The 24,989-nt window shown below is 40.6% G+C and overlaps 3 protein-coding genes and 1 non-coding gene across 12 annotated transcripts in view; 2 read left to right on the forward strand and 2 right to left on the reverse strand.

The window, feature by feature from the left end:
- Window positions 1–284: 284 nt before the first annotated feature.
- Window positions 285–24,989, forward strand: part of LOC143214273 (uncharacterized) — a 34,506-nt gene continuing 9,801 nt past the window's right edge. The window contains exon 1 of one of the 3 annotated variants that reach the window (XM_076435083.1): window positions 285–594. In XM_076435083.1, the coding sequence (XP_076291198.1) occupies window positions 574–594 (21 nt within the window). In that variant the 5' untranslated portion in view covers window positions 285–573. Of the gene's footprint in view, window positions 595–8,317; window positions 8,453–24,989 lie in introns of those variants that run through there. The other 2 variants (XM_076435084.1, XM_076435085.1) reach the window with 2 other exon arrangements.
- On the reverse strand, window positions 897–4,026 carry Tfiis (RNA polymerase II elongation factor). Of its 3 annotated transcripts, none has more exons than XM_076435098.1 (4): window positions 3,142–3,296; window positions 2,283–2,460; window positions 1,857–2,209; window positions 897–1,780 (listed from the first exon to the last, which is right to left on the reverse strand). In XM_076435098.1, exons 2-4 carry the CDS (start codon window positions 2,374–2,376, stop codon window positions 1,445–1,447), a joined length of 783 nt encoding a protein of 260 aa, XP_076291213.1. In that variant the 5' UTR covers window positions 2,377–2,460; window positions 3,142–3,296; the 3' UTR covers window positions 897–1,444. The 3 variants fall into 3 exon arrangements, with proteins under 3 accessions (XP_076291213.1, XP_076291214.1, XP_076291212.1); XM_076435099.1 differs by lacking the exon at window positions 3,142–3,296 and adding an exon at window positions 2,973–3,081; XM_076435097.1 differs by having other exon boundaries at window positions 898–1,780; window positions 3,150–4,026.
- Window positions 4,372–7,232, reverse strand: Mus81 (mus81 structure-specific endonuclease subunit). Of its 5 annotated transcripts, none has more exons than XM_076435065.1 (8): window positions 6,498–7,232; window positions 6,290–6,395; window positions 6,096–6,216; window positions 5,520–6,017; window positions 5,239–5,452; window positions 5,026–5,160; window positions 4,744–4,857; window positions 4,372–4,670 (listed from the first exon to the last, which is right to left on the reverse strand). In XM_076435065.1, the coding sequence occupies exons 1-8, from the start codon at window positions 6,861–6,863 to the stop codon at window positions 4,425–4,427; spliced, it is 1,800 nt and encodes a 599-aa protein (XP_076291180.1). In that variant the 5' UTR covers window positions 6,864–7,232; the 3' UTR covers window positions 4,372–4,424. The 5 variants fall into 5 exon arrangements, 4 of the variants coding, with proteins under 4 accessions (XP_076291180.1, XP_076291179.1, XP_076291182.1 ...); XM_076435064.1 differs by having other exon boundaries at window positions 4,948–5,160; XM_076435067.1 differs by having other exon boundaries at window positions 4,948–5,160; window positions 6,290–6,391; window positions 6,498–6,639.
- Trnar-acg (transfer RNA arginine (anticodon ACG)) lies at window positions 10,698–10,770 on the forward strand. The gene has a single exon. It is a non-coding gene; the product is annotated as a tRNA-Arg (tRNA).

Consider the following 24,989-nt stretch of genomic DNA (forward strand, 5'->3'; position numbering starts at 1 on the left):
TAGAGAGGACATGAGAGTGAGAGCTCACGAGCTCACGTTCGGGGAGTTTTCTGCCACGATTTCTGTCAGCAGTACAGTAAGTTACTGTACTGCCAGTAACAGACTCTGTATCAGATATCGTTACTTTGTAACAACTCTGTAGCAGAGTACTTCGTGCCTCGTGCCTGCTCGTGTTTTCGTTTCCCCCTCGTAAATACGTCCCTTCGTAATCAATGGTAACTATGATAACCAACAAACCAACTATATAAATACGAGCAACTCCGGACTTCGAAGCACCCGCTACGCAGCAAAGGTGCGCGTGCGCCGGTGCGCGCTGTACGAAAGAGTGGCTGGTGCGGTGGATGGTTGATGGAGGAGTGGAGTGCGGAGGAGCCATGGAGCGCTCAGTAATCAGTAGAGTCAGTGTCGGGCGACCCGACTCGGACCGAGGGAGGAGCGAGGAGGCGGCAGGAGCAAGAGGCAAGAGTGGTCGGATCTGGCGCCAAGCAGTGATGCTATATGCGGGGCCGCCAAGTGCCAAAAGGTCCAGAGGCTGACCAGGGACTCACCTGATGGTTGACCAAGGGTCCGTCAATGCTGGTCTACTATCTTAAGGTAGATCATTTTTTTAAAGGATAATCTGCTTTGTAGCACGAGGTGGGCCAACGGCAGTCTTCCTCTCCGATTCACGCCTTTTGCTCCTCAATAATTATTCGACATAGCATCCTGGCTCCCCTTCCGGGTTTGTGCAGAGGTATTATCCTCTATTTGTAAGAACTTCTAGCATCTTACGAATAGAGGATAATATCAAGCTAATAGCTGTACATTTATAATTTGCGATAGCATTGTATTGTACATTTTGTAGATTTGCTAGATGTAAGAACAAATGTGTTAAAAGATTTTCAATAAAGATCTTTTAAATTGATATATCCATCTATCCGTCACCTTCCCTCGGAACAAAATATATTATTCAAGCTGGTTCACTCGATTTTTGTACTAATACCGGAGTTTTCCTTAGTACCATAGGTAGAGTTGCAAATATACTGTATTATAGTGTCACATACATGTATTTCAGAACTGTATTCACAATTCAGAACTTTTTCATAGATAAAACATTGTGAGAACGTGTACGATGTGAAATGAATAGTTTTACTTTCACCTTAATATAATTCGCGCGCGCGTCTTCCGAAGTTTCGAGCAATGATTCAAGATTTAATTTCTCTTCAAGTTTGATGCGACGTCTTCAAGTTGAGGCCTATCAGATTATAATTTCAATATATACAACAAGTTGTGTAGTTTGAAACTTGTGAAGGGATTAAAAATTTGTCACTGTACAGTCCGTGTCTCGTAAATTTTATGCAGTATATCTTCAATGAGGTCTTGTTAACTCTGGCAAGTGTTAATAGGCAGGTCTTGAACGAAATACATTTCCTTCCCGGATAGAATCTTGAAGAGCCAGGGCTATTTAACAGAACTTCCATCGATTACCGCATTCGTTGCATAGTACAAAAGTAGTCATAGGTTCGTCGGCTGAACGTGTTTGTACTTGGTTGTATGTACAGTTGCGCTTCTTGCATTTACCGCACTTCAGTAAATCGGTTTTCGTGCCTTGTACAGTGGCAAGTTGCGCGTCGTTGATTGCTTCCTTCTTGAACTGTTCTCGCAATTGCTTTATTTCATCGCTTGCCATTTCTTCGGCAGTCATGACAGCAAGTCGAGCAGGCGTTATAGCACCGGCGATGAAATTGGTTCGAAGATTAGGATTCTTTGCATCACGTAAATTTGCAACTCTGCTTCGCACCTGAAAAATCAATTATACGTTTCAGACTGGCTAATATAGAGATACAAATATGTAAACGTTGAAGATTTAAACGAACCCTATTCTTATATCTGTTGTCAGTATTTTTGAATTCAGCATAAATTGCTTCCTCCAGTTCCTCTGCCAGTTCTTCTGGCGAAGCACAGCCCTCGATCGCTTTTCCATCTACTCGCAAAGCTGCTGCCAGTAGTTCTCTACATTTAAGCCTAACAGCATCTGTTGTGGTAGGAGCAGGAAATGTTGACTGTTTCCTTTGCATATCTTTATGATGTTTCTCTTCTTTCATTTTGACATCACCATCAGTGTTGTCTTTATCTTTTTTCTGATCTCCGTCATCTTTATTTTTCTCTGATTTATCATCTCTCTTCTTTGAACTGCTCGAAGACGTAGAATCCTTTTCTTTATTCGATCCTAAATATTAATATATAATTTAAATCTGCTAATTCTCTTGCAATATTCATTTCAATAAAATGTAATCTCTTACCAGATAAGAATTTTTTCCAATTCTTTATCAAAGTCTTCGACAGTGATATTACTTCTTCATCTCTACTCGATTTTCTCAATGCGTTCACTGTCATTCCGATGCGAGTTTTGGTCAAAAGTTCTAAATCAACTGGTAGTTTCTGCAATACTTTAAGTAAGTCCAAAGCTTGTTCTTGACCCTGAAACAAGAGTTATTACTTTTTTGGTGTACAAAGATATCAATTGCAAATATATGTAAAACATCGGTATTTCATAGCACGCTTGGTACAATATAATATTAATAGTTAACTGATCGATTAGTTTAAACTTAAAAATATTATTTTATCATTATTTATTTCGATACACTGTCCACATAAATGTTTATAGCTTAAACTCGTATAGCTCAATAATATAATTTAAATTGATGACAGTAAGTTTTTGTTAGATAACACATAACACAACTAATAGTTGTACACACTTTAGACACTGCCAAGTACTAGATCTGCACAATCATTATTTCCACAATGAACTTAACATGAAACTATGTAACAGAACGTACGCGTACTCTAATCAATTTTACACCTAGAACACGATTTAACCTTTACCAACGCTTTATTATGTTAAAATTAGAATACTAGATATTCAAGCACCACAATACGTTGACCGCCTTAGGTAATACAAACATTCAGAGTTCACTGAAATTAGCGCGTACATGAATATTATCATTCCGAAGTATTATTTCCAAGGGTAATAGGTTCGTACACGTTGCACGATCGAATGATATCTTGGTAATCGTATTTTAGTTTGAAAACTATAACTTGATTCTCGGTGAGCGAGGCTGAATCTGCAAAGCGAAACACAACTATCTTTATTTTACTCACTTACTCACCGTCCCGTCACCGCTCGACATCTTGTTCAATTTCTTTTGAATCCGTAGAACTTCCTCCTCGGCGCTCATTGTAAAAATTCGGCAGGTTTTACACAAAAAACCAATATAAATACATACAATACACTAAGGAAGCGAACAACAAACTTCCCGAGATACGTTTGTAACCGTGACTTACGATACGATGCGGAGCTCGATACTGGATTGGCAACTCGTAGCGCGTTCAAGTTTTGCTAGTCTCATTCTCATGTCGCAATGCTTTCTATATTTGCCGCAAGAGGGTGAGAAATCTAGAATACTTTTCGCAAATTCTTTAGTGATATAAAATTAGTAATTACTAGACAGCAGGTCTTTATGCAAAATAAAAATATTCTACTTGATTTTCAACAAACCCGAGTGAAATAGGAAATTGTTTTTTTACTTAATATGTTTAATAGGTTGAAAATAATATAACAGTGTTTTTAAATTCTTCTAATGCTTTCACTGTTTCAAATTACACCTACTCATTTTTTTAAATTACATATAAAATACTGCAACTATATATACTAAACTCCATATAAGAACGGTCCTGTTTCGCGCATGTCGTTGCGCGTCAGCCTTGTTGTAAAGTCTCTATATAGATATAGATCACCCACTATTTATGTCATGAATATTCATATACCAGGTGACAAAAAATTTGTAATTGTATCGTCTTAACCTCTCAAACCGGTTGGCGTTTATACGTCAACGTAACCTCATTACCTGTGGCGGTTCGACGTATAAAAATATACCTACTCTTGTATCTTTCCGCTTTCTTTTAATTAAACTATATTGCACAATATAAACAATAGTATTAATCTCTCAATATTTCTCTATATAAATACTACGAACACTCGGTATTGTCTCAATGGTCACGTGGACGGCGGAGTACGGGTAGGGGATTAGCCAATGAACGAGTTCTATTAGAGTCCATTAGAGAGATGTGCAGTAGAGTCCCGCTAGTAAGACTATTCTTATATGGAGTTTAGTATATATATATAGAATAATATAGATTACAATGTCACAATGTATTTGATAAGAAACTCTATGTACGCTTTAAATCACCAGAGTTTTAGATTTACTGTATGGTTCATCATGCATGTGCAACAAAGTATGTTGATTTATTATTAGCTTATAATATATTAAACTAGACATAAATATATAATAATGTAAAGGTGAATACATATAATGATTAAAGTATTAAACGTTATTGTAATAAAATTTATTCATTTTATATGTACATATGTAAAATTTAGTTTATTAACTCAGCGTTTTGTTCGTGTATAACTGACAAATCGTTTTACTAATTACTGGACCAAGAACCTGCTTCTTATTTTCAGCTTGTACATTAGATAACAATAACTCTCCATTGCAATCAGATTGTTGAAAAGCATTAACCAGTACTTTCGGTGTTGGATAACGTTCCACAATCGCAAACGCTTTCTCTACAGATACACCTTTTAACTGTAGTAATTGACGAACGAACATTTGAGTTACTTTGAATACCTAAAATATCATGTAAAAAATGTTGTTAAATATAAATACATTTACGTTTGTTAAAGTAATATAATTTTTATACTTTTTGCTTTGATGCTGCTTTATTAAATTCTTCGAATTCCATTAGATTAACGGTATCGACTAAAATATCTGCTTGTGGAAGAGTTTCCTTTTTGCATCCTACCAAATTCTTTTTCTGTAATAAGTATACACAATAAGTAAATAATGTTCTTAAATCTAATTATTGATTCGTACAAGTAACAATTTAAAAAAGAAAATTACACACACTAAAAACGTTGTTTAAAATTTTTGTTAACGACGACAAATAAAACATTGAGTCTTTATGGTTCTTAGTATACTTTACTGAAAATCCGTCTTGTATCAAAGTATTTATAGAAGCTTGCATTAGCGATGATCGTGGTATTGCCAATCTGTTGCCCTTATCGTATTCTTCAATTATGTACATGAGATTTTCAATTCCGCATTGTTTCAATCGGAACTACGTAAAACAGGATTGTTTTAAAATTAATTAGAAACAAATTGATAGAACGATTTTAAAATTTTAGTATTCTATCACCTTTTGTTCGTGGAATCTTCCATCTGTAATACTAGCACTTAAATCATCTATTCTTTTCCTTTCTACTATATATGGCAGGATCAATTCGTTGCTTGTATTCCTACACCTGGCAATCCATGCAAAGTCCCCAACTTTTAAATGACGCACTTCAAATAATACACCAAATTGTGATAACTCTGACAGTGTAACGTCATGTTGAGGTTTTGTTTTTCCACTGAAAGGAAATATTTAAAAAATATTTTTCATATACCAACAGAAATAATAAGTAAGATGACACATACCCACAAGTTTCTTGTGTATCCACTAATAATATTATATCGAATTTGCTAGATTTTAAATATATTCTTTTTTGCACATGATCAACGGAAAGAATTCTACCATTTTCTTTATTAGATGCATCTGAGTTTACATCATTTAACCTGTCAGGAATTTCTATAACATCATTTCCCTTGGATTTCTTCTGCGTAGAACACTGACTAGATTGTTGCACATTTCTTTTGTTTCTAGTAAGTTTCTCTGGCGATCGACAATTCTCAACTTGAGAAGATTTAGTTAAACTATTTGGAATATTCTTCCGATGTTCTCCGGATGGTTGCGTATTTAAGCCTGAATTATCACAGCTTTTCGCATCTGCTTTTTCTGATTTTTGTGGAAACAATGCCACTAGACGTGCTTGAATGTTGTTTAGAACATCAGAAGAGATAACTAGGTTTGCATCTGTGGCAGTGATTTCACAGATTTTCTTTGAAATATTTATACCTGCTTCGGTAAGAGTATACCTACCAGAAATTATTATGATATTAATACTGTAACTGTAGTACAATACTGTAGTAAAATAACATAAATTCATTCATTACCTTATTGGTGTGCTTAGCCTAAATACCAAGCCATTATCAAAGAAACTCATAATCGAATTCTTCGACGCATTACCACATAAATTTTTTACTTCGAGCAATAAATCCTCCTCAACAACAAACCCTAAGACAATAATAATCACACAATAATTTAACAACATAGAACAGAATAACATACAAAATGAAATAAAGAATACCTGAAGAATAAATTTCTTGTGTTTTCTTGTATAAAATCATTAAAACTGCATAATTTTCCAAGTTCCACGATGGTAAATTACATTTGCTGAGTTCTGCAAGTTCTGTCTTGAAATGAAAAAAATTGAAATTTTGTTTATTGTATACTTTTTCCTTCAAATTGATCAATTTCTTAAAAATTGTTTTGTGGTAGAGTTTATATATCCTTACCTTTTTGGGTGTTGGATTTTCTGCAGTTATTGAAACTGGTTGCGATTTGTGTTTTCTTTTAGGCTCTTTAATGTTATTACAATGTATGCAAATAATATCATCGGTACTTATCAAACCTCCATTCTCGGCTTTATATTTTTCAAGCTTCTTATCTAGCAACGAGCATAATTTTGTACCAAAATGTTGTAGAATCAAGCAATCTTTCCCAGACTTTAATGGTAACGGATATTTCTTCAATGAGGCAAGCGCTTTGGAAAAATGGTATTGCATATCCGAATTTTGGGACGAAGCTTTTTGCCGCCATTCTTCTAACCAAAGTTCAAACAGTGGATTCGGCCTCTTCACTTTCATCTTCACTCGTTTCATCTTTCATTCCTCTTTATTTATATTAGCTTTATACAATAACTTCTTCATGCACTTTCTTGTAAATTAATCATCATACGAATGGTACTGCATTTTTCAGAACTGACGTTTCACATGATTGAATTATGCTATTCGTTTGAGGGACCGGTAAACACCACGGTGTCATTGCGCAGCACATATTTTGAAACAACTTTGTTCCCCTCACTTGTAAAAATCTTTGTAGTGCATTATAAATATTTCACTTACAAACTGTATGTACTACCGGGTACTACTATTTAAGAACTTTATTTATAATTATACATAAATAATCGTGTGCACGAGAGACTTGCCTCGCTGCACCTCGCTGGCGCCTGCTGGCGCCATCAACTCAATAACTCATGCGCCATGATGCAAAAGAAAGTTCAAAACTGGGTTATTGTTGTTATGTATTTACAATAAATATTTAGTATAACATGTATATCTCTCAATTATGAAATCTATTGAATAACTTCACATGAAAGAATCTTTATAATTTCAATAATTACGGAATAATAAATCTGAACTGTGGATGAGGTTTAGTCAAATTAGAAGTTCTGCGGTATTCACCACACATGTATATATGAATTATGAAATCTGTCGAATAACTTCATATGAAAGAATCTTTATTATTACAATAATTATAGTATAATAAATCTGAAACTTTCTATGTAACCGGTGTTGGTAAGTTTATTGCTAAACTCGTGTGGTAACAGGTCGACTGGTAACTGTTCGACAGTCAGTAAAGTAGCGGCGGGGGGTTGAATTCGTTTAAAAATTATTTATCGAGAATCGAACATCGTAGAGTTTTGGAAGGAGTTCAGAATGGAAGGGTTGCAAATTGAAAGCGGGAATGTTGCGAGTTTCACGAAATTCAAAATTTCGGCATTGCGGATGGCGGTTTAACTCCCGGGCAGCCACCTGTCGCGCGCATGCGCATGAGTTCGGAACACCTCGCTGCCCGTTCCCCGAGTGTCAGTGTAAACCAAAATGGCGAGTGTGAGGACGGTTCGTGACAGCTCTCGCCGCTGTTCGCTCGTGTCGACGGTTTCCTGAACGGGTCGCGCGGTACTATGTGGCACACGTGACCGATCCGAGTGCGAACGGTGAATGGATATCATCAATTGATCGGTGGCAAGCACTGCCGATCAGTAATCATCCCTGTGCACATCGGATCGGCACCCTTCATGTTCCCGATACACAGTGACGGGGTGACATTGACGTTCCTCGTCGATTTAAAGTGCCCCGTGTCCGTTACGCGGAAACACACCTGAGCATTTCACGCGTCTTCCTTCCCGTGTAAACAACGCTGGGACCATCGGCTCCCGTGGGTGTGTGTCGTCGACGATAGAAAGAGAGATCGTTCGATAAGTGTTCTCGATTATTGTTGTTTCGCGGAAGTGTCACGAGGTGTGCGCGTATTGTTTCGAAAGTATCGGGGCCCGTGTGCGATCGTGTGCGCGTTCGAACGTGCACCGATTACGCTCCTAGTTCTCGATAGCTGGGACTGTCGCGCGTTGCGATATTGCGTGATTTTTCTGATTCATCGTTCCGCGGCCGCAGTTCCATCGACCACGGTAAGTTCTCCGTTGTTTTATCGGGGTGACGATCAACGCGTGGAACCTACTTTTCTTTTTACTCTGCCGTCCGAAGTATTTTTTCTCTCTTTCATTTCACTCGCTTCTACGCAATTCAATTATATTCCCACATGTAGAGCCTATGTAGAACAGCTGAGAAATACCACCGTTCTTGCATGTCATGTAATTGTAGCGTTATTGACGAATGTACTATAAATCGTAATGTTATGTTGTTGTCAATACAGTAAAACAATATGTATCGTTCTATGTATAATGGGTTTGGACGTAGCAATTTACTCAACAATATCTTGTGAATACATTTTCATAATTTGAATAAGAATAAGGATTTGTTGTCTTGGCTCGTTCGGTAGTTCGAGCGTTAACAATAGCTTTTGTTACTTTGTAAGACACATTCGTATACAAAGAACGATTATGCGCGGAATAGGTTAACCGTGTCGCGTATATTTACGCTAAAAATGACGTGGGCTGCTGAGAATTCAATGGATGTATTTTTATTAGTCCGCGAATTGATCCACCTCGTTTCAACCCCTTATGGTTCATTGGTACACATGGGGTGCCAGTGACGTAGGATCGTTACAACGTTGTAAAAATAGCGGCATGAATGGGCCCTTGTGGTTATTTTATTAACCGTCTGTTTAGAGATACAAGGTGGTTTTTAATCTATTCCACCCTTGGCTAATTACGTTGAATGGGAAAAGGGTTTGAATATAGGGATGAGGGATTAAGTGGACAGTGTTGAATGAGGAAAGGGGTGTAAATATAGGGATGAAGGTTAAATATAATTTAATAATGTTGGAATTAAGTCTTGTCGTCTTTGTACTATGTTTTAGGGTTAAATTAATATTATAGTATAGAATGGAAAAAGAGGGTTTAAATATAACAATGAGGGGGTAAAATAAATTCACTCCATAATGTCGAATGGGGGGAAAAATTGGTCTGCAGGGATTAATATAACCAAGAATATGTGGGGGAGGGGAGTTCAGGGTCATTTAGTTTCCATACATACAGGGTGACTCAAAAGTCATCGGAACATTTAAAATTCGAATTTATTTATAGAGAAATAAATGTGAATATTTAAATAATTAAGGGTTATATTTGGAAATAGTTTAAAGATTTTTGGGCCACTCTGTATTTGATGCGGCAAAGATTCAGTTAAGTGTCGAGGACCTTGTCTGTGTAAAAACAGTACATTCTACTTGCACTGTTCAACTATAGCATTTGTTACCGATGCAGACAATAGACTCGCATATAAATGTCTACTAGACATCCGGCGCGTCAGATAGTTCCGTTTAAACTGTTGGGGGACCCAGTTCAACGGTGAACGTGGGGCACCATATGACAAAAAAAGTCGCTATAAAAATGTGCCCTGCGCGACCTTGTTCCCGAGTTGCATCCATCTTTGTACTCTCGCTGTGTGCAACTGATTACCTTTATTGGAAACTAGCTTAAACTAGCCAGCGTCGCCTGGGCTTCTTATACCCGAGTAATTAACCGGAATTCAATTGGTTGCTCGGTAAAATTTGTTCGTTCTTCCGTTCCTGTGATTATATATAACAATTTGATATTTTAAAATTAATTGGCACCTTAAAAATCCGTCATTACACAATGATTACTTGCATATATCATTTACTATGCAATGTCAACACCGATAATTATAAAACGAAGTTACACTGTCTTGAAATACCGAGGGGTGAGATACCTTTTACGGTAAATTTATTAATTTATAGTTATACGTTATTCCGGGATTAATAAAAATTACTAAAACCTTAGGGGTTGATTCCGCCCTCTTAAATATATTCTCTATCGAGAGAAAAAATTGTTTACATCGCACTCTTAGCAGATATACAGTCTGGGTTTACTGGGTTTATTCTTTTCTAAATATACCGGGTGTCCCCGATCTAGGAATTAATAAATACTTTCGCTTAGAACTTTTCTCCGCGAATGTACAAACAATTACCGAGCTGCGATTACGGCGATATCTAGAGTACGAAGTTAAATGGGACACATGAACTCTTTTCTGATCCGCCGCCAGGGGCAGTTCGATAAAAAGGCCAGGAAAGTTCTAAATGTCATATCGAATACGTCAGGTGCGAGAGGAACGAATTTACTCGTGCCGTAGGCGTTAATCGATCGACAAATAAATATCGTTCATCGAGTTCGAGGTATTATGACGTGGATTTAGGTGTTGGAATTCATGCTAAAATTAGAGGGGTTGTAGCAGGGCGGTCCTGTGGCGCAACGGATAACGCGTCTGACTACGGATCAGAAGATTCCAGGTTCGAATCCTGGCAGGATCGGATTATTTTTTTCACATTTTAAACAACCTATGCTCACAATCCCACTCCATTCATCTTAACCGCTTAAACAAATCTTTTTACAAAATGGTCTTCAGTCGTATCGAATTAATTCGCTTGAAAGCTCTTCGGCAAACGATTGTTCATTCACTCGGCATCACTGTTCACTCGGAAAAAAGATACAAACTATATTAAATCTATACGTGCAGCTACATTAAACGTGTTAAATATTCAAACAGCTCACAGTTCAATCAACTCTCGATAGTTTCAACGATTACACGTGAAGATAAGGGTCGTTTTCTGCAAAATTTAGCTTCATTTAGTCTACACTTGTTCGAAGATAAGAAAAACTGGTTCTCCTCAGCGTAGAGTGTTAATCTCTTGAGTATCAGCGATTTTTCGCCACGAAATGATCGAAGATAATTCCTATCGAACCGCCAGCTAAGGCAACGGCCGCAGTAATGAATTATACATAAAATTGCAAATCGATCGCGGGGGTCGATACTTTCTAACTCGGCAGGTGTGTACGGGAATGCTCGTGTAAACGGAGCGCGACCAGGAAGAACTTTTTCGCAAGCGCGAGCAACGAGGCAACGTGCCGCCGAAGAATCTCCAGGAATAGTGCGCATTCCGGTCGGGACGGGAGACGATGCCCCTTCGCCAGTTTTGTTTCTCATTTTGCGTTCTTCGACGACGCAGAAACTTCACCCGGAAGATAAACAGAGGGCCAGGGGTTCCTCCGCTGAATACCCCATCGGGATTCGCAGCCATTCCATCGTGAACTCGAGACGGGACCGCCAGGTGAATTCGGCTCGCGGTGACACGAGGCATGGGATAAAGTATTGTTGCGAATCGGTTTAAATTTGATTTACAGTTTCGCTCAACGAGCACGTCGTAATAAAATAACATTAATTTTAAGTGCTCAGACGTCGAGCAATTCGTTTGATTAACAGATAACCAAGAGTAAATCTTCTTCAGTCCCATTTAGATTGCTCACCTTTGATAGGGCTTTCACCATCCAACTTTTCTAATAGAAGCGAGCACAATAGGCTCAGATCCTCTACAGGTTGTCATTTAATCTGCTCGAACAATCCATTGAATTAAAAACAAATAAAACGAAAACTATCTTCAGATTTGTTCACTCGCCATTGTAGGGCTTTCGCCATCCAACCTCGGCATCAGCAGAAACCTAGTTATTTCCTGATGCCAGCACAGCATTTCTCATGGAATTAATTCCAACGGTCACTAATCAACACGTTTAAGCGTCGTTCGATTTAATTAGAGGAGAATTGGAACGAGCTTATCGGCGACTGCCTCGCCAGCTCTGCAGCAATAAATTATACACGGACGTGATTTCTTCTATCTGCTTAAGCCCACGCGATGACAATGATCATCGGGTTGTGCAGGCTTCGCAGGCATTTTCGCTGGAGCTCTGCGGGAGAACGAGTTTGCGAGAGTTTAATGAGCTTGTTGTTTTATTTTTCGGCTCGTTCGTGCTTCCCGCGAATAATCGGACGACCTTGCGAATTTTGATACGATTAAAACGATGGTTCCCCTGTTTAAGTAATTTACCCTATCTATCTATCTTCTATCTTCTATTTCCTATCTTCTATTTCCTATCTTCTATTTTCTATCTTCTTCGTCTTCCTCTTCTTCTACTTTTTATATACATACTTCTACATATATGTATTTCTTCTACATATATGTATACTCTAATAAAAACGATAACTTTTTTAATATTGTACTATACGACTTGAACTTTTTTGGGAAGTAGAGCAATTAGTTTACTACAGTATGCGGGATTTTTTGAAACAGTAATGAAATTTGAAACTGATGTCGTCTAGGGGCTACCAAAGAGGTAAAAATTGATTGCTGATTTGTGCTAGAAACCCCGTTGATTCGTTATCATGGATGACATTTTTCTTGGTGTTTTCCTCTGCCAAGTGATTCGGTAGGTCGTGGGCATGCCGGGTAATCGGAACAGTTGCCGGGACCTGGTATCTCGATGTGGTCTCCCTCGACTTCCGGTCGGGGACGCGAATTTCCACAGGATGCATTCAATCCGACAACGCTCAACACGTCGAAAATGGTTTACTCCGCGCAGCTACTCACTTGTCATTGTTGACAGTCGAAAATGTCGCCTGCCGACAGTAACCCAACTGCATCCATCCAACATTAAAATCCTCCCGAATATTTTAGAACATACATTCGTACAACTCTGCATCATTTTTATTTCAACATTTCTAGTTGATCACTTCGCAAAAACAAAAGCTTTACGTTTCATACAAGTGGCTGTAGCAATCCTCTTTTCTCTCCTTCCACTCTTTAATAAAATATCCCGCACGATCGAATACGTTTTCAAAATTCATAAACGCTCGAACCAGCGCGAGTTAAATCCCGTGTGCGAAATCAATGGAACACATGAACCAACGATCTTTTGTTCGTGATACGATCGTTCGTGGAGATTTGTTTGGTACGCGTGCATCCAATCGTTCATTCGTTTCGCGATTGTTATTCGTTTGCATTCGTTTTGACGATTAGTGCAATTGCAATTGCGTGTGAAAGGAACAACGTGCCACAAATGGTACCCACAGATCAATGAAATACTTGTTACATACCACGATCATTGAAATTTAAAAAAAGAATCATGCTGCGAGAGAGCTTGATCCCGAGAGAATCTTCAAGGATCACCGATGAACCTTCGAAATCTGGCAATGTCAATTGTACATGATGCAATCAACGTGACATGAAATGTCAGCTTGCAACGGCCAGATAAAAAGTTACCGCAATCGCTGAAATTTCGAAGAAGATTCATGTTGCGAGAGAACTTCATCCGGAGCGGATCTTCAAGGATCACCGAGGATCCTCCGCAGCGGCGCTCTCGAGCGCAACACCGTTTTCTCGGTGCGCGTTCACTTTTCCCCTCGTTGCTTTCGGTAATTCGACACTCGCGTATAAATTACACCGGCACAGTTATCTGGCAGTGCGGTTTCGTTTTCGTAACCCGTTAGATACGAGGAGGAAAGTCCACGGACCGGAGAAAATCGACGAATACGCGCCGCGCCGCGGCTTGGCGTCCCGCTATTTCTCTCGCGCCGTTTTCAAACGTTTCCTAACGCTCTCGGCACAGACGCTGTGCTCTCCCAGCACGCGGAGAAGCCTCTTCTCCATTGTTCTCGGTCCTCGAAATCCTTATCCAGGACGCGAGCGTGCAAGTGAAAGGGAACTTTGCCTTGGCTATCTCGCGCTGCACGCGGACAATAGACAATGGCGAACATCGTGAAACTATTTTTCACGGTTCTTCTTCCTCCTCCTTTTCGTTTCCATGGTGTCCCGATTTATCAACCGATGATTACCTGGTAGGAACTATCTCTCACCTGTATCACGGCACCTGGCCCCGTGCTGCTTCTCTTTGCCTTCAATTTTCACTTTTCAGGCAAGTTTGGCGCCGTCGAAACTAGATTTTTAAAGGACGGGGCATGAAATCACGGTCCCTGCAGCGTAGATTAGATATCGTTTTCATGTAGAGAAGAACAATTGCTCCCTGGTCACTGTTCTGGCTCCATCCGACCCGAGAGCAACGAAGCCACGCCCACTAAGGGCGGTCTAGTCCGTAGCCGTGCCTAGTATCGAATCGCTAACCAATCAGGATTAGCTTGCTCCAAATAATCACCAATATAGAAAAATATGTAGAATTCCAACAGATCTAGCCAGGTTTTAACACCGCGGCCTCCAATTCCTTGTTCTCTACGGTGAATCTATCTTCGTTATTCGCTCAGCAAGTGAAAGCAAAGCGTGTATCTTGACTTCTCGCCAGTGAGCTCTCCTCGGACCGCAAACATCGTTTTTCCCATCGTCTTCCACGCTGTTTCGCCTTTCCACAGTTTTTGCTTCTTCCACTCCACTTCGACCAGATTATCCCCGATCCCAGTTTTTTAGGCTCCATCCAGTTATTCTTTCCAATTCCCATTTTTAATTTCGTTTCGCCGGGTCCTCCGACGAGTTTTAACGAACCGGCCTATATTCCTCTCTTTCTCTTTCTCTCACTGATTCCCCGTGGAAATTCGCATGCGGACATTCGATTAACCCTGCAGTGTTCCACCGAGTCCGAGAGCTGAGGCAATCCTTCGTTGATCGTCGAGTTGACTTTTACACTGTTCCATATAATGGCTGTCATACCGAAGAATGATTGATAAACCAGCCGATTGGAAAAATTGATTTCTTTTGTATCGGCGGAAAGAGGACGACAGCGATCAATCGAACGAATTTGCAATAGACCACGGTTCATTTAATTGCGCTTTCTTTGGAAATGGGTTGTCCCAGTTCACGTATCCGAGTTCACGTCTGCAATGATTTGACTACGGATCTTTATGTAAAAGAGCCAATTCCCTTTCTGTCTTTAATCACTGCGATCAAAATGGAATATCGATGTTCTTAAATTCTTCTTATCCTCGAACGGCGGACCTTTCTCGCAGTTATAATATTGACGATGCTTATGACCATTTACAGTCGTGTTCTTTACCCGTCGAGTGCGAAATTGTAAAATTGTAAAATTCGCTGCATCAATTGCAAGGAACAAGAGCCAATTCCCTTTCTTTCTTTAATCACATGCCGATGCGATCAAAATGGAATATCGATGTTCTCAAAATCTTTTTATTTAAAACTGTTCACTTTCTTTACTTGTCGAATGGAAATCTTTCTGCTGTTCTAAATTTCGACCACTCATTTCCGTCATAAGCGCGTAAAAAATCCGCAGTCTAACAACGATTGTATCAGCAGTCGTTAGTGATGCAAGCGCAGCGAGCGCATCGTTTAATATCGAGCAGATGATTAGCCCGACGATTAACCGCGGCGAATGGCACCAATCCAACGGAAAACAAAACGAAGGATGGCCGGATGGAATTGCTGGGTGGGTACAGAAAACACAGTCGGTGAAAACAGGATAATGGTGATTACCAGCTGGGAGAGTCCTTGATCGCTACGTCGATCCCGCGGATGCGAATTAAGCGCGCTCGTTCCGGATTTTTCCGGTGTGCGGTCGACGGTTCCGATCTAGAATTTCTGTGAACTGTAAAAACGCGCACTGCTAAAAATACGCTGCCAACCGGTCTGCTTCTTTTCAGAAGCGTGACGTGTCGACTGTACACGACTGAAGAACGCTAATTGGTTAGCGAGAGAGGCCGCAGGTGGGTCGAGTCGCGTGTCTTCCACCGGAAGTCGCTCCGCAATCTTCTCGAGGTTTTTTTGGCACGTACCTGATCCGATTGCTGCACGCAATCACTGTACCCGTGATCAAATCGAACCACTCTCTCCGGTCGAACTGACCTGACACGAGTCCAATCGATCACTTGGAAAATCTTGGAATACCTGAAATGATCGACAATACACCCTCGTCCGTAAGCATTAGATCCAATTCTTTAAGAAGAAGCAGCAAGATTAGGCCTGAATTGAGAAGTTTCGACCTGAATGGAACAGTTTTGGTCCCGAATCAATACGCTGTGACTTCTCAATCGATCGTTTGTAGAGTTGGATCAATACGATTAGACCTGAATGGATCATTTTTGGACCCGAACCAATACGCTGCGACTTCAATTGATCGTTTGTAGAGTTGGACCAATACGATTAGACCTGAATGGATCATTTTTGGACCCAAACCAATACGCTGCGACTTCAATTCATCGTTTGTAGAGTTGGATCAATACGATTAGACCTGAATGGATCATTTTTGGACCCGAACCAATACGCTGCGACTTCAATTGATCTTTTGTAGAGTTGGACCAATACGATTAGACCTGAATGGATCATTTTTGGACCCGAACCAATACGCTGCGACTTCAATTGATCGTTTGTAGAGTTGGACCAATTCGATTAGACCTGAATGGATCATTTTTGGACCCTAACCAACATGCTGCGACTTCAATTGATCGTTTTAGAGTTGGACCAATACGATTAGACCTGAATGGATCATTTTTGGACCCGAACCAACATGCTGCGACTTTAATTGATCATTTATAGTGTTGAACCAGTTCGATTCATCCAACCCTGCTAATTTTAGACTCGGACCAACCCGACTCAATTCAAAGCGATTATTTTTAGACTGGAATCAATCCTGTTCGACTCGAAATGATCATTTTTAGACTCGAACCAATCTTGTTCGACCCGAAATGATCATTTTTAAACTGGAAACAGATTCGAACTAAATCGATCACTCCCAGTCTCGAACAGGTGTCCCCGTGATTTCGAGTACTTGCACAATTTTTATCAGAGGGGTTGTTCACGTGCTAAAGGCTAGAATCCATGGCTGACTAAGCTCGAATGGTTAATCGCGCGGCGAACTTGCAAAAATGACGGGTTTATCGAGCATGGCGAGACTTTGCTAATCGGCAAGGAAAGCGACGCGACTGCTTTCTCGCTGGTTTTGCATGATCGCGAGCGTGACTACTAGTTGCGTTAGAAGCTTTCGCTTTCAGAAACACACACGCTGTAACTTATTAGCCGGTCGCGGACCGCCACAACGTAGCTCCGCGTTGTCCCGCGATGAATTACGGATGCGCCATTTGCGTTTTCTCCCACGATGCACCGTTGCCGGCCGTTCTCGTGATCTCCCTGTATACATATTTTTCTTCGAAAGTGAAATCTGATCATCGCGGTTTTTCATTAACTCCGGCGGAACGCCCCGTATCGCGATCGCGCAGATCGATATCGGCCGTTGAAATAAATTAAACAGTCTCGGACATATAGAATTTAATAAGCGGATTGCGTAGATCTTCAAATAAATAATTAGTGAAAACCGTTGAACGCTGCGGTATCGTTGTATTTATTGCGAGCGGAATCAAAGAACAGACTCGATCTTCTTTCGATTTCTTTTCTCGATTACTCGTTTTCTTCGTTAAACTTAATCTATCGTTACTAATTTCCAAAACGAGCATTAATTATCTGCTTTCAGATATCGGCCAGCCGTGAAAATTCATTATCAGTATTATTCCTGCCGTCTCATCGATTTTGTTACTGAATAATCAAACTACGAGGCGTGGATGAAATAATGCCTAATGTAAAACGATGTTTCTTTTTTGATTGTTCATTCGAGAAGCATTCAGGGTATAATAGTGTTTCGCGGGCTACAATGAATACGGTCTCGTAGTCTTTGCGAGGTATTAAAATCGAGTTACGTAGCAGCTTCGGTGCTCCTAATCTCAAAAGTAGGAACAAATGAAATCAGAGTCGGCCGAGAGCAATTTGGGTCAACAATTACAGGATTAAATTTCGATCGAAATTCCTATCACGCGTTTGCCTTGTCTTTCGCGGGCGGAGCTTCGGGAAAAAAGCATCATGAATAGACTTTGAAAAATTCGAGTCCAGAAGTGTGGCAGTAGTGAAATAAATAATCATATCATGACGCGTATTTCTGACATTTTGCTGATTAAAATGAGCCCAAACACGACACACTTCGGAGCATATTTGGTTGTTTAATCCACGATATTATAGAACCTCGATTATGCGAATGGAATGTAATAAGAATAAATCTTTGCTAAATTCGAAGATTTATTCTTAGAATATCTAGAGTAAAGAATAATTATCCTTCATTCAGAATAATGAAGGATTCAGATACATCATCGAGCACGATTCGCATAATCGAAATTCTACTAAATTGTGAATTAAACGAGCAAATAAGCTCTGAAGTATATCATGTTGGTGCTCATTTTAATCAGGAAAATGTCACGAACATACTGGTAAAAGTTTTATAAAGAAGTAATGAAGAACAAGAAAACTTTGTCAATTAATTACAATAGTTTCACTGATACTACTAATTCTGCATCATCCCTGCACATCTCTAACACATATATCGAAACTGTTCTCTGTACATATTTCGAACGATTTGGAGTTCCGTTAATAGCGTACAGTCCTCTCCACCGAATTGCATCCCTTAATTTGCGTTTCCGCTCGAGGAACGCCCCGCGCGTTTTGCGGAAATTGCGCGGCGGCGAAAATAATCGAAAATCTGGCGATAACGCGCCGCAATTAAAAAGCAAACGTAACTTTTGCCCATTGAAGTGGACGCGAGGTGACGTCGAGGACGCTCCTGGCCGCGCCGGTGATAATTGGTCGCCGTAATAACGAATCGTCTGGCCGCTCGCTAACGAGACTCGCGCAGCGTTAATTGTTTCCTCGGCGCGTCCGTTGTCCGTGGCTTTTTGCGCTGTTTGTTGCCCATCGCGCGTACACCGCCGACGAAACGCTGTTATCCACCCTTCGATCGTTGGCTGACTTTCAACGAGCCGAGCTTCGCTCTTCGAGCCCGACTGGGCTCACTGTCAATCCACCCACTGCATTCTAAAAGCCCGAAATCGATTTTTTCCTGGCGCAGCTCCGCGATCTTCGCCAGCATCGTCATTTTAAACAGTTGGAGGGCGGCTATTCGCACTCTCCACATTAATTGTATCGATTTCCGTAAGTTCATTTAGGTCGCCATTGTAAAGCTTTGTTCACATCGGGTACAATTTAATGAATTTAAAAATGCTCTTCTGTGATCATCTTTTAATTACTAAGGAAAGAAATAAATGTCTATATAGCCTCTCAACGTCTTGCAATGAATGTAGACAATTCTCATTTTGCATAAAAATTTAACATTTAATGAATTTAAAAATGCTCTTGTGTTATCTTCATATAATTATTAAGAGAAGAAATAAATGTCTATGTAGTCTCAACGTCTTGCAATGAATGTAGACAATTCTCATTTTGCATAAAAATTTAATTTCGATTTCAGGAGAACGAATTCCGTTCGAAATTTGCTTCTCGAATCCGCCTCGTCATTGCGCGGCAAGAGGTTAATGCAATTAACGCTCCGATCTTATGGGAATATGCTGGGTTTCGTTCTCGCCACTTAACGCGTTAAACAAGAGTAATTCCACGAAAGAGTATTTGCGCGTGTTCCGAAGACTGCACAAGTGTATCTACGAGTGCACCGAGAGATCCACGAGAGAGAGAATTGCACGCCGAGCGCAGAATGATCAAATTTGATTTACGTGGAAGCCTCGAGTGTATCGCGGCTGGCTGTGTTTCAGTCCGGGAACTTTTCGACTGTAGTGTCTGCAACATGCCGTCTGGCTTCGGAGCGCAAATGAGTGTCTGTTGGATAATCTGCGCACCGAAATCTGCGAATCTGCTCCTCTGGGGCCGAGCGGAACGCTTGCCACGGACCTCTGTTGCGGCGTAATTGTTAACGGCGATTCTAATTACAGCGTCGATGTTACGTCGGTGTTGACGAGTTATTGCAGGATTGCTGTTTCCTGGCAATTCTCTACGCTGGATTTCACTTGCTCATTCCGCGAACAAAATATCGATAGCTCGGACAATTAAAATGATCTTTCCGAAGATCTTCCGCAAAATATTAGGTTGTAACAGAAATAGGTACTTTCGGATTTTATGCATTTATGGAACAAATTGGTAGGTGCAATTTAAAACAGTCGAGAGAATAATCCAGTTTAAGGATTTAAATATATTTTGTTCTGCTTGATTAAAGCAAAGAAACGAAATTATTGGTATTTGGCTTCCGTGACTCAAATTTTAATCATTTTGTTTTGACTCGGTGCTAGAGGCTTTATTTCACATAATCATTATTTTTGCAAATATGTGCATTTAATGGTGATCAAATAGAAACCACTCGTGGTCAATGGTTTTATAAATCTGTACTTATCTATAGTGAAGGGAAAAAAGATATTGATACGGATAACCAGAGGTATCTGTGCTACGTTCCAATAAAATACTCCGTAAACATTAACGGAAGCTAAAATCATAATTTGCTCGGAAGCATAAGCAAGAACAGGAAGCTGAAATCATAATGAAAATGTTAGAAAAAACAGACAGATGAAATGATAATGTAATAGAAAATGTAAGAAGGAACAGAAGAACGAAATGATAAATTATAAAATAATATAAGAAAGAATTGATGAAGATTGAAAAAATGCCAGAACGTATACGAGCCGCGAGCACCTCGATAAATAAAATGCGGCACACTGTTTTTTTAATTTGCGGAGGTCGTTGAACCGAGTTTTGGAGAGCACGGCGCGGCGGTATGAATTTTCACGCGATTTCGGACCTCGATTCGCTGGATTCCGTGCGAACGATCGCGAGTTTCGCGTTGATCGCGTCTCTGTCGGCGGCACGAATCTCGTTACAGACGGTACCAGGGAAATTAGATTAATTCGGGAACGCCGCTCCAATTCGGAATTACGATTGATCGAGTTAGCAGCGCGCAGATGGCCCGATCGCTCTCCGATGAAGACTTTCAATCGACGCGATCGATGCCCGGTCTTTGTCTCTGGCCCGGGTACATTGAATTCGACTTGAGCTTCCTGTTTTTCATTATCTATTGACGACACACACGTGTTCAGTTTTATCTGCTGAGTGATAAAACACCTGTTTCATCGTGACGATTTGTAACGAAACAGTTCCGCGAATTTCGCGAGTTTTTGGAATTGTTTAAGTACTTAGGTTTAACGTTTTTGATAGGAATCGAGATAAGGTATCTTTTGGTTTTGGCACTGATGCGATTTTTCGAATCTGTATAATATAATACATCGACGAGAACAAGTTGTTTGGAAAAAAAAAGTCCGAAATTTGCTTGGGTCGTCTCGGGGAAAGGAAGAAATAAAAAATGCGATCGCTTCCCGAGTGAAAGCATGAAGCGCGGATCCAGGAAAGAAATCGGTCAGTTAGTGAACCAGGACGATTTTTAAACGCCGCGAAAGTGAAATGAATTTTCTAGGGAGGAATTGTGAAAATTGAATTTACTTTACACTGCGGCGAAATCGAAAAAATCGAGCCAGATATTAGAATGTAATTTAACTCGTGGCTTATGGGTCTTGTCAAAATGAGTTTCAATATTTCTAATTTGCGATTTATTGCGATAATGTCTTCCAAAACATTTTCTTTTCCTTTTAAAAAGTAATGTAGTCACTTTTAGTGTTGCCTAAAACCAGTGTTAATATAATTTTATTTGATTTTTTCTCGTCCCCACGATGCAAAAACGAGTTACCGAACGATTAAATAATTGCGGGACGAAAATCCACGGGTGCCCCGAAGCCTCCCATCACGATTCACCCAGTTTCGAAGCTTCCGTGACCGAGATTCTCACGGTTCTTCCAGTTCTAGCTGCAAGATGCTTATCGTTCGCTCGTTACAGGATGATGTTCGAGCTACTACGCGCCGTCGAATTTCTTTTTCACGGTGAAATAACGCAAATAAAACCTCCGCAACAATGCTCGCTGAAAACCGGGCGTGTTTTTCTCGCGGCCTAACACACTCGAATTGATCGAGGGGCTCGATGACGCGAAACCAGTTCTGCTCGATCGACGAGCTGTCTATAGCAAGGTTGTGCAGTATTATGCAATCGAGTAATCGAAAACAAGTGGCGGTCGTCACTTTTCTCACCGTGTGCTGCTCGGAAAATAATCGAGGTCCCATGGAGGAAGATAAGAGAAGACGACGGTGTCGAACGGAGCACGATTTCAACGGGAACACGGTCGTTGAACTCTCCCTAGGAGAAGATGAGCCGATACTCGGGGATGTTGATAAGAACTCGGATTTTCAAACAGAATTACGTTTGTTCGATTCGATTCGCTCGTTCCTAGAAATTGATCCCGTTCTTGCATCTTGATCCTGCGAGTCCTGGAAAATGTCGGATCTGCTTCGAAATTCCATTCGAAAATCAAAATATTTTACGTTTTTCCCTCCTCAGTCGTATTCAGTCCAGACCTCACACATCCAAAGTGTAAAATAATTTTGGGGAATGTGAGACCGATGTAAAATCGTGGAAAATCTCTATTTCCCATGGAAGAGGAACGGTGCGCTTTCGAGCAGGCTTGTATTCCGTCTCAGCCGCCTCCAAGAGGCAAACGGCCATGAACCGATTAGCCCCCGAGCCTCTTTCTGCCGTTTGTGAACAGGCAATCCGGTCCGCGCGAGGCATAGGTTAATTTTAGCGATTGACACCACGGCCTCTAATTGCTCGTTAATCACGTTTCCCAATCAGGCAGCTGCCCTCGTTCAACCTTCCTCTGAACCTCTGCCCTTGCCTCGTCCGGAGGCTGCAACCTCTGCTAACTCGAGACTTTCCAATCAAAGCCTCCATTAGACTAGCAAATTCGTGACTTTGTCGGTTTAGAAGTTACATCGACATGATTCAACTGATGTCACGAAAATGTCGCTTATTTGTGATGCGGTGTATACAATTTACAACCGATTGCTCGTCGATGCAATTATGATAAAAAGGAGTAGACCAAATACTGTTGTATTATTTTGAACCTACCCACCATCAAAAGCGACTGATGCGTATTGTATTACAGTAAATCCTCTGTAAACGCAAAAGCCTCGGGGAGGTTCGTTTGCATTTTCCGTAGACGGACACTATTCTTTTGAGCTTCAAAGACCGAGCTGAACGTAAAGAAGGACAGCGCGTGTAGAAAGAGACCGCGCACGGCCGAAGCGACTGCGACTCTTCGCGTCTCTTTCTTTCCCATACGTTGTCCTTCCTTGCGCTCGAAACGTTCGTCGTCAATGAAACCACTAAATACAATTGAAATTATATCGTGTTTGGTCTTATTTTAATCAGAAAAATGGCACAAATATATTGATGAAAGTTTCATAAAAAAATAAGTAATAATAAAAAAGATTTTATATCGGTATCTGAGGACGCACAACTGAACTGTGCCGACACCGATATATTCGAGCCGAGATTAGATTACTACAGTGGAGGGGATATTTTTTGCGTTTATCGTGTACGGTCTTTTTGCGTTTATAGAGAATTTACTATATAAAGATAATAAGATTAAATTTACTTATATTTTCAACCACTTTTAGAACTTCAATAATTGTAAGAAAAAAAGATCTAAAACCGGTTATTTGACCGGCGATGGTAGGTTCGGTGTTAAAGAACGCTTTCGGCTAAGCGCAACATTCCTTCGCATAAAAATTCTATAAGGTCGCGGGACATGTACATATTTCTACGAAGCCGCTCTTCCGGCTGGAAACGGCGAAGACAAAGCCCGTAGGAGGAACAATGGCGAAGTCGTTTTCACGCATTCCTCTCGATCGAATCGTGGGATGGCATTATCGTCGCCCGTACAGCACCGATCGGTTATCTCCGGTTCCTTGCTTCCGCTTCCGGAGAAAGAGGAGACCATGTCTCGCAACAAGTGATCGTTAACACGCTCGCGATCATCTGGATCACAGTGGAACCGCTTCTACGTGGATCTAGGTCAGAATCGCTTCGCAAGAGGCAGTTCCGTTTGCTCGTGGCTCGAGCTAATCGCGAAACTCGTGCCGGAAACCGCTTGAGGAAAGTTGCCCGGTCGATCGGCCGAACCGCGAGAGAAGCGTTTCCTTGCTTCGTGGAATTGTCACGGTTGACTAATATGACCATTTTCTGATTCTATCCCTCCATCCTTGCCGCAACCATCAATCTGTCCATCGTGTTCTTAGTATCGTCGATTGCTAGTCCAGTTCTCTAGACTGGGCGTCGCGAGCTTCGGTGATTGCGCTTTCATTGACTGCTCCAGTTCTCCAACTTCTGCAGGTCTATTTCTTGCGTTATATATTCTCTCTTTCATTATCTTTCTTTGTGTTTATTATCTTCTTGGTGTTGTTAATTAGTAGACTAGTTTTCCAGACGCAGCATTTCTGCTCCAATTCTTTGATCTTTCTTGACTTATTTCGTTACGTTCCCTTCTCTCTTCCATTGCCTCCTTCCCATCAACTTCTTCACAGCGTTTTAATTACTTTCGTACGAGTTCGAACAATCGGGGATAGAGTAAACCATCCCAGCAGCTTTCACGAAGTTAAATTAACAAATTTACCTTCATAAATTCGATTTTAACCTCGCCGAACAGCGTGGTAAAGGTTGCCTGTCGTGAATCGAGTTACACTTTGTCATCAAATCAATGTGCAGCGTTGCTGAATATTTTGGTTGTTGATGCTAGAATCCAAATCTGCGTCTTTAACTATAATAATATTCTACGAAACAGATGAGTACGCTGTTTGATGCATTTTAGACGATAGAGAGTACAGTAAAATTCTTTTTTAAATAATTACTGAGCTTCCAAGAGGAAAGTGGCTGGTTCTTTGACCCCAGAAAAATCGCAGAAAATAGGGAAAAAAGCAGGAACTCGCATGAAATTCTGCAAGTGACCGATCCTTGTGGATGTCGTCTCTCCGGCCTCTCGGTG

Source organism: Lasioglossum baleicum, chromosome 12 (assembly GCF_051020765.1).
Source record: "Lasioglossum baleicum chromosome 12, iyLasBale1, whole genome shotgun sequence".
Classification (NCBI taxonomy): Eukaryota; Metazoa; Arthropoda; class Insecta; order Hymenoptera; family Halictidae; genus Lasioglossum; species Lasioglossum baleicum.

Excerpts from the sequence above, each read along its gene's own strand:
- Mus81 (XM_076435064.1), bottom strand. The coding sequence starts at position 6,863 with ATGAAACGAGTGAAGATGAAAGTGAAGAGGCCGAATCCACTGTTTGAA. Across the intron at positions 5,161-5,238 it reads GAAGATTCCACGAACAAAAG|TTCCGATTGAAACAATGCGG; the intron begins GTGATAGAATAC and ends TGTTTTACGTAG. Across the intron at positions 4,858-4,947 it reads TTTTAAACAACGTTTTTAGT|AAAAAGAATTTGGTAGGATG; the intron begins GTGTGTAATTTT and ends TACTTATTACAG.
- Tfiis (XM_076435097.1), bottom strand. The coding sequence starts at position 3,218 with ATGAGCGCCGAGGAGGAAGTTCTACGGATTCAAAAGAAATTGAACAAG. Across the intron at positions 2,461-3,149 it reads TGTCGAGCGGTGACGGGACG|GGTCAAGAACAAGCTTTGGA; the intron begins GTGAGTAAGTGA and ends CTCTTGTTTCAG. Across the intron at positions 1,781-1,856 it reads ACAACAGATATAAGAATAGG|GTGCGAAGCAGAGTTGCAAA; the intron begins GTTCGTTTAAAT and ends TTGATTTTTCAG.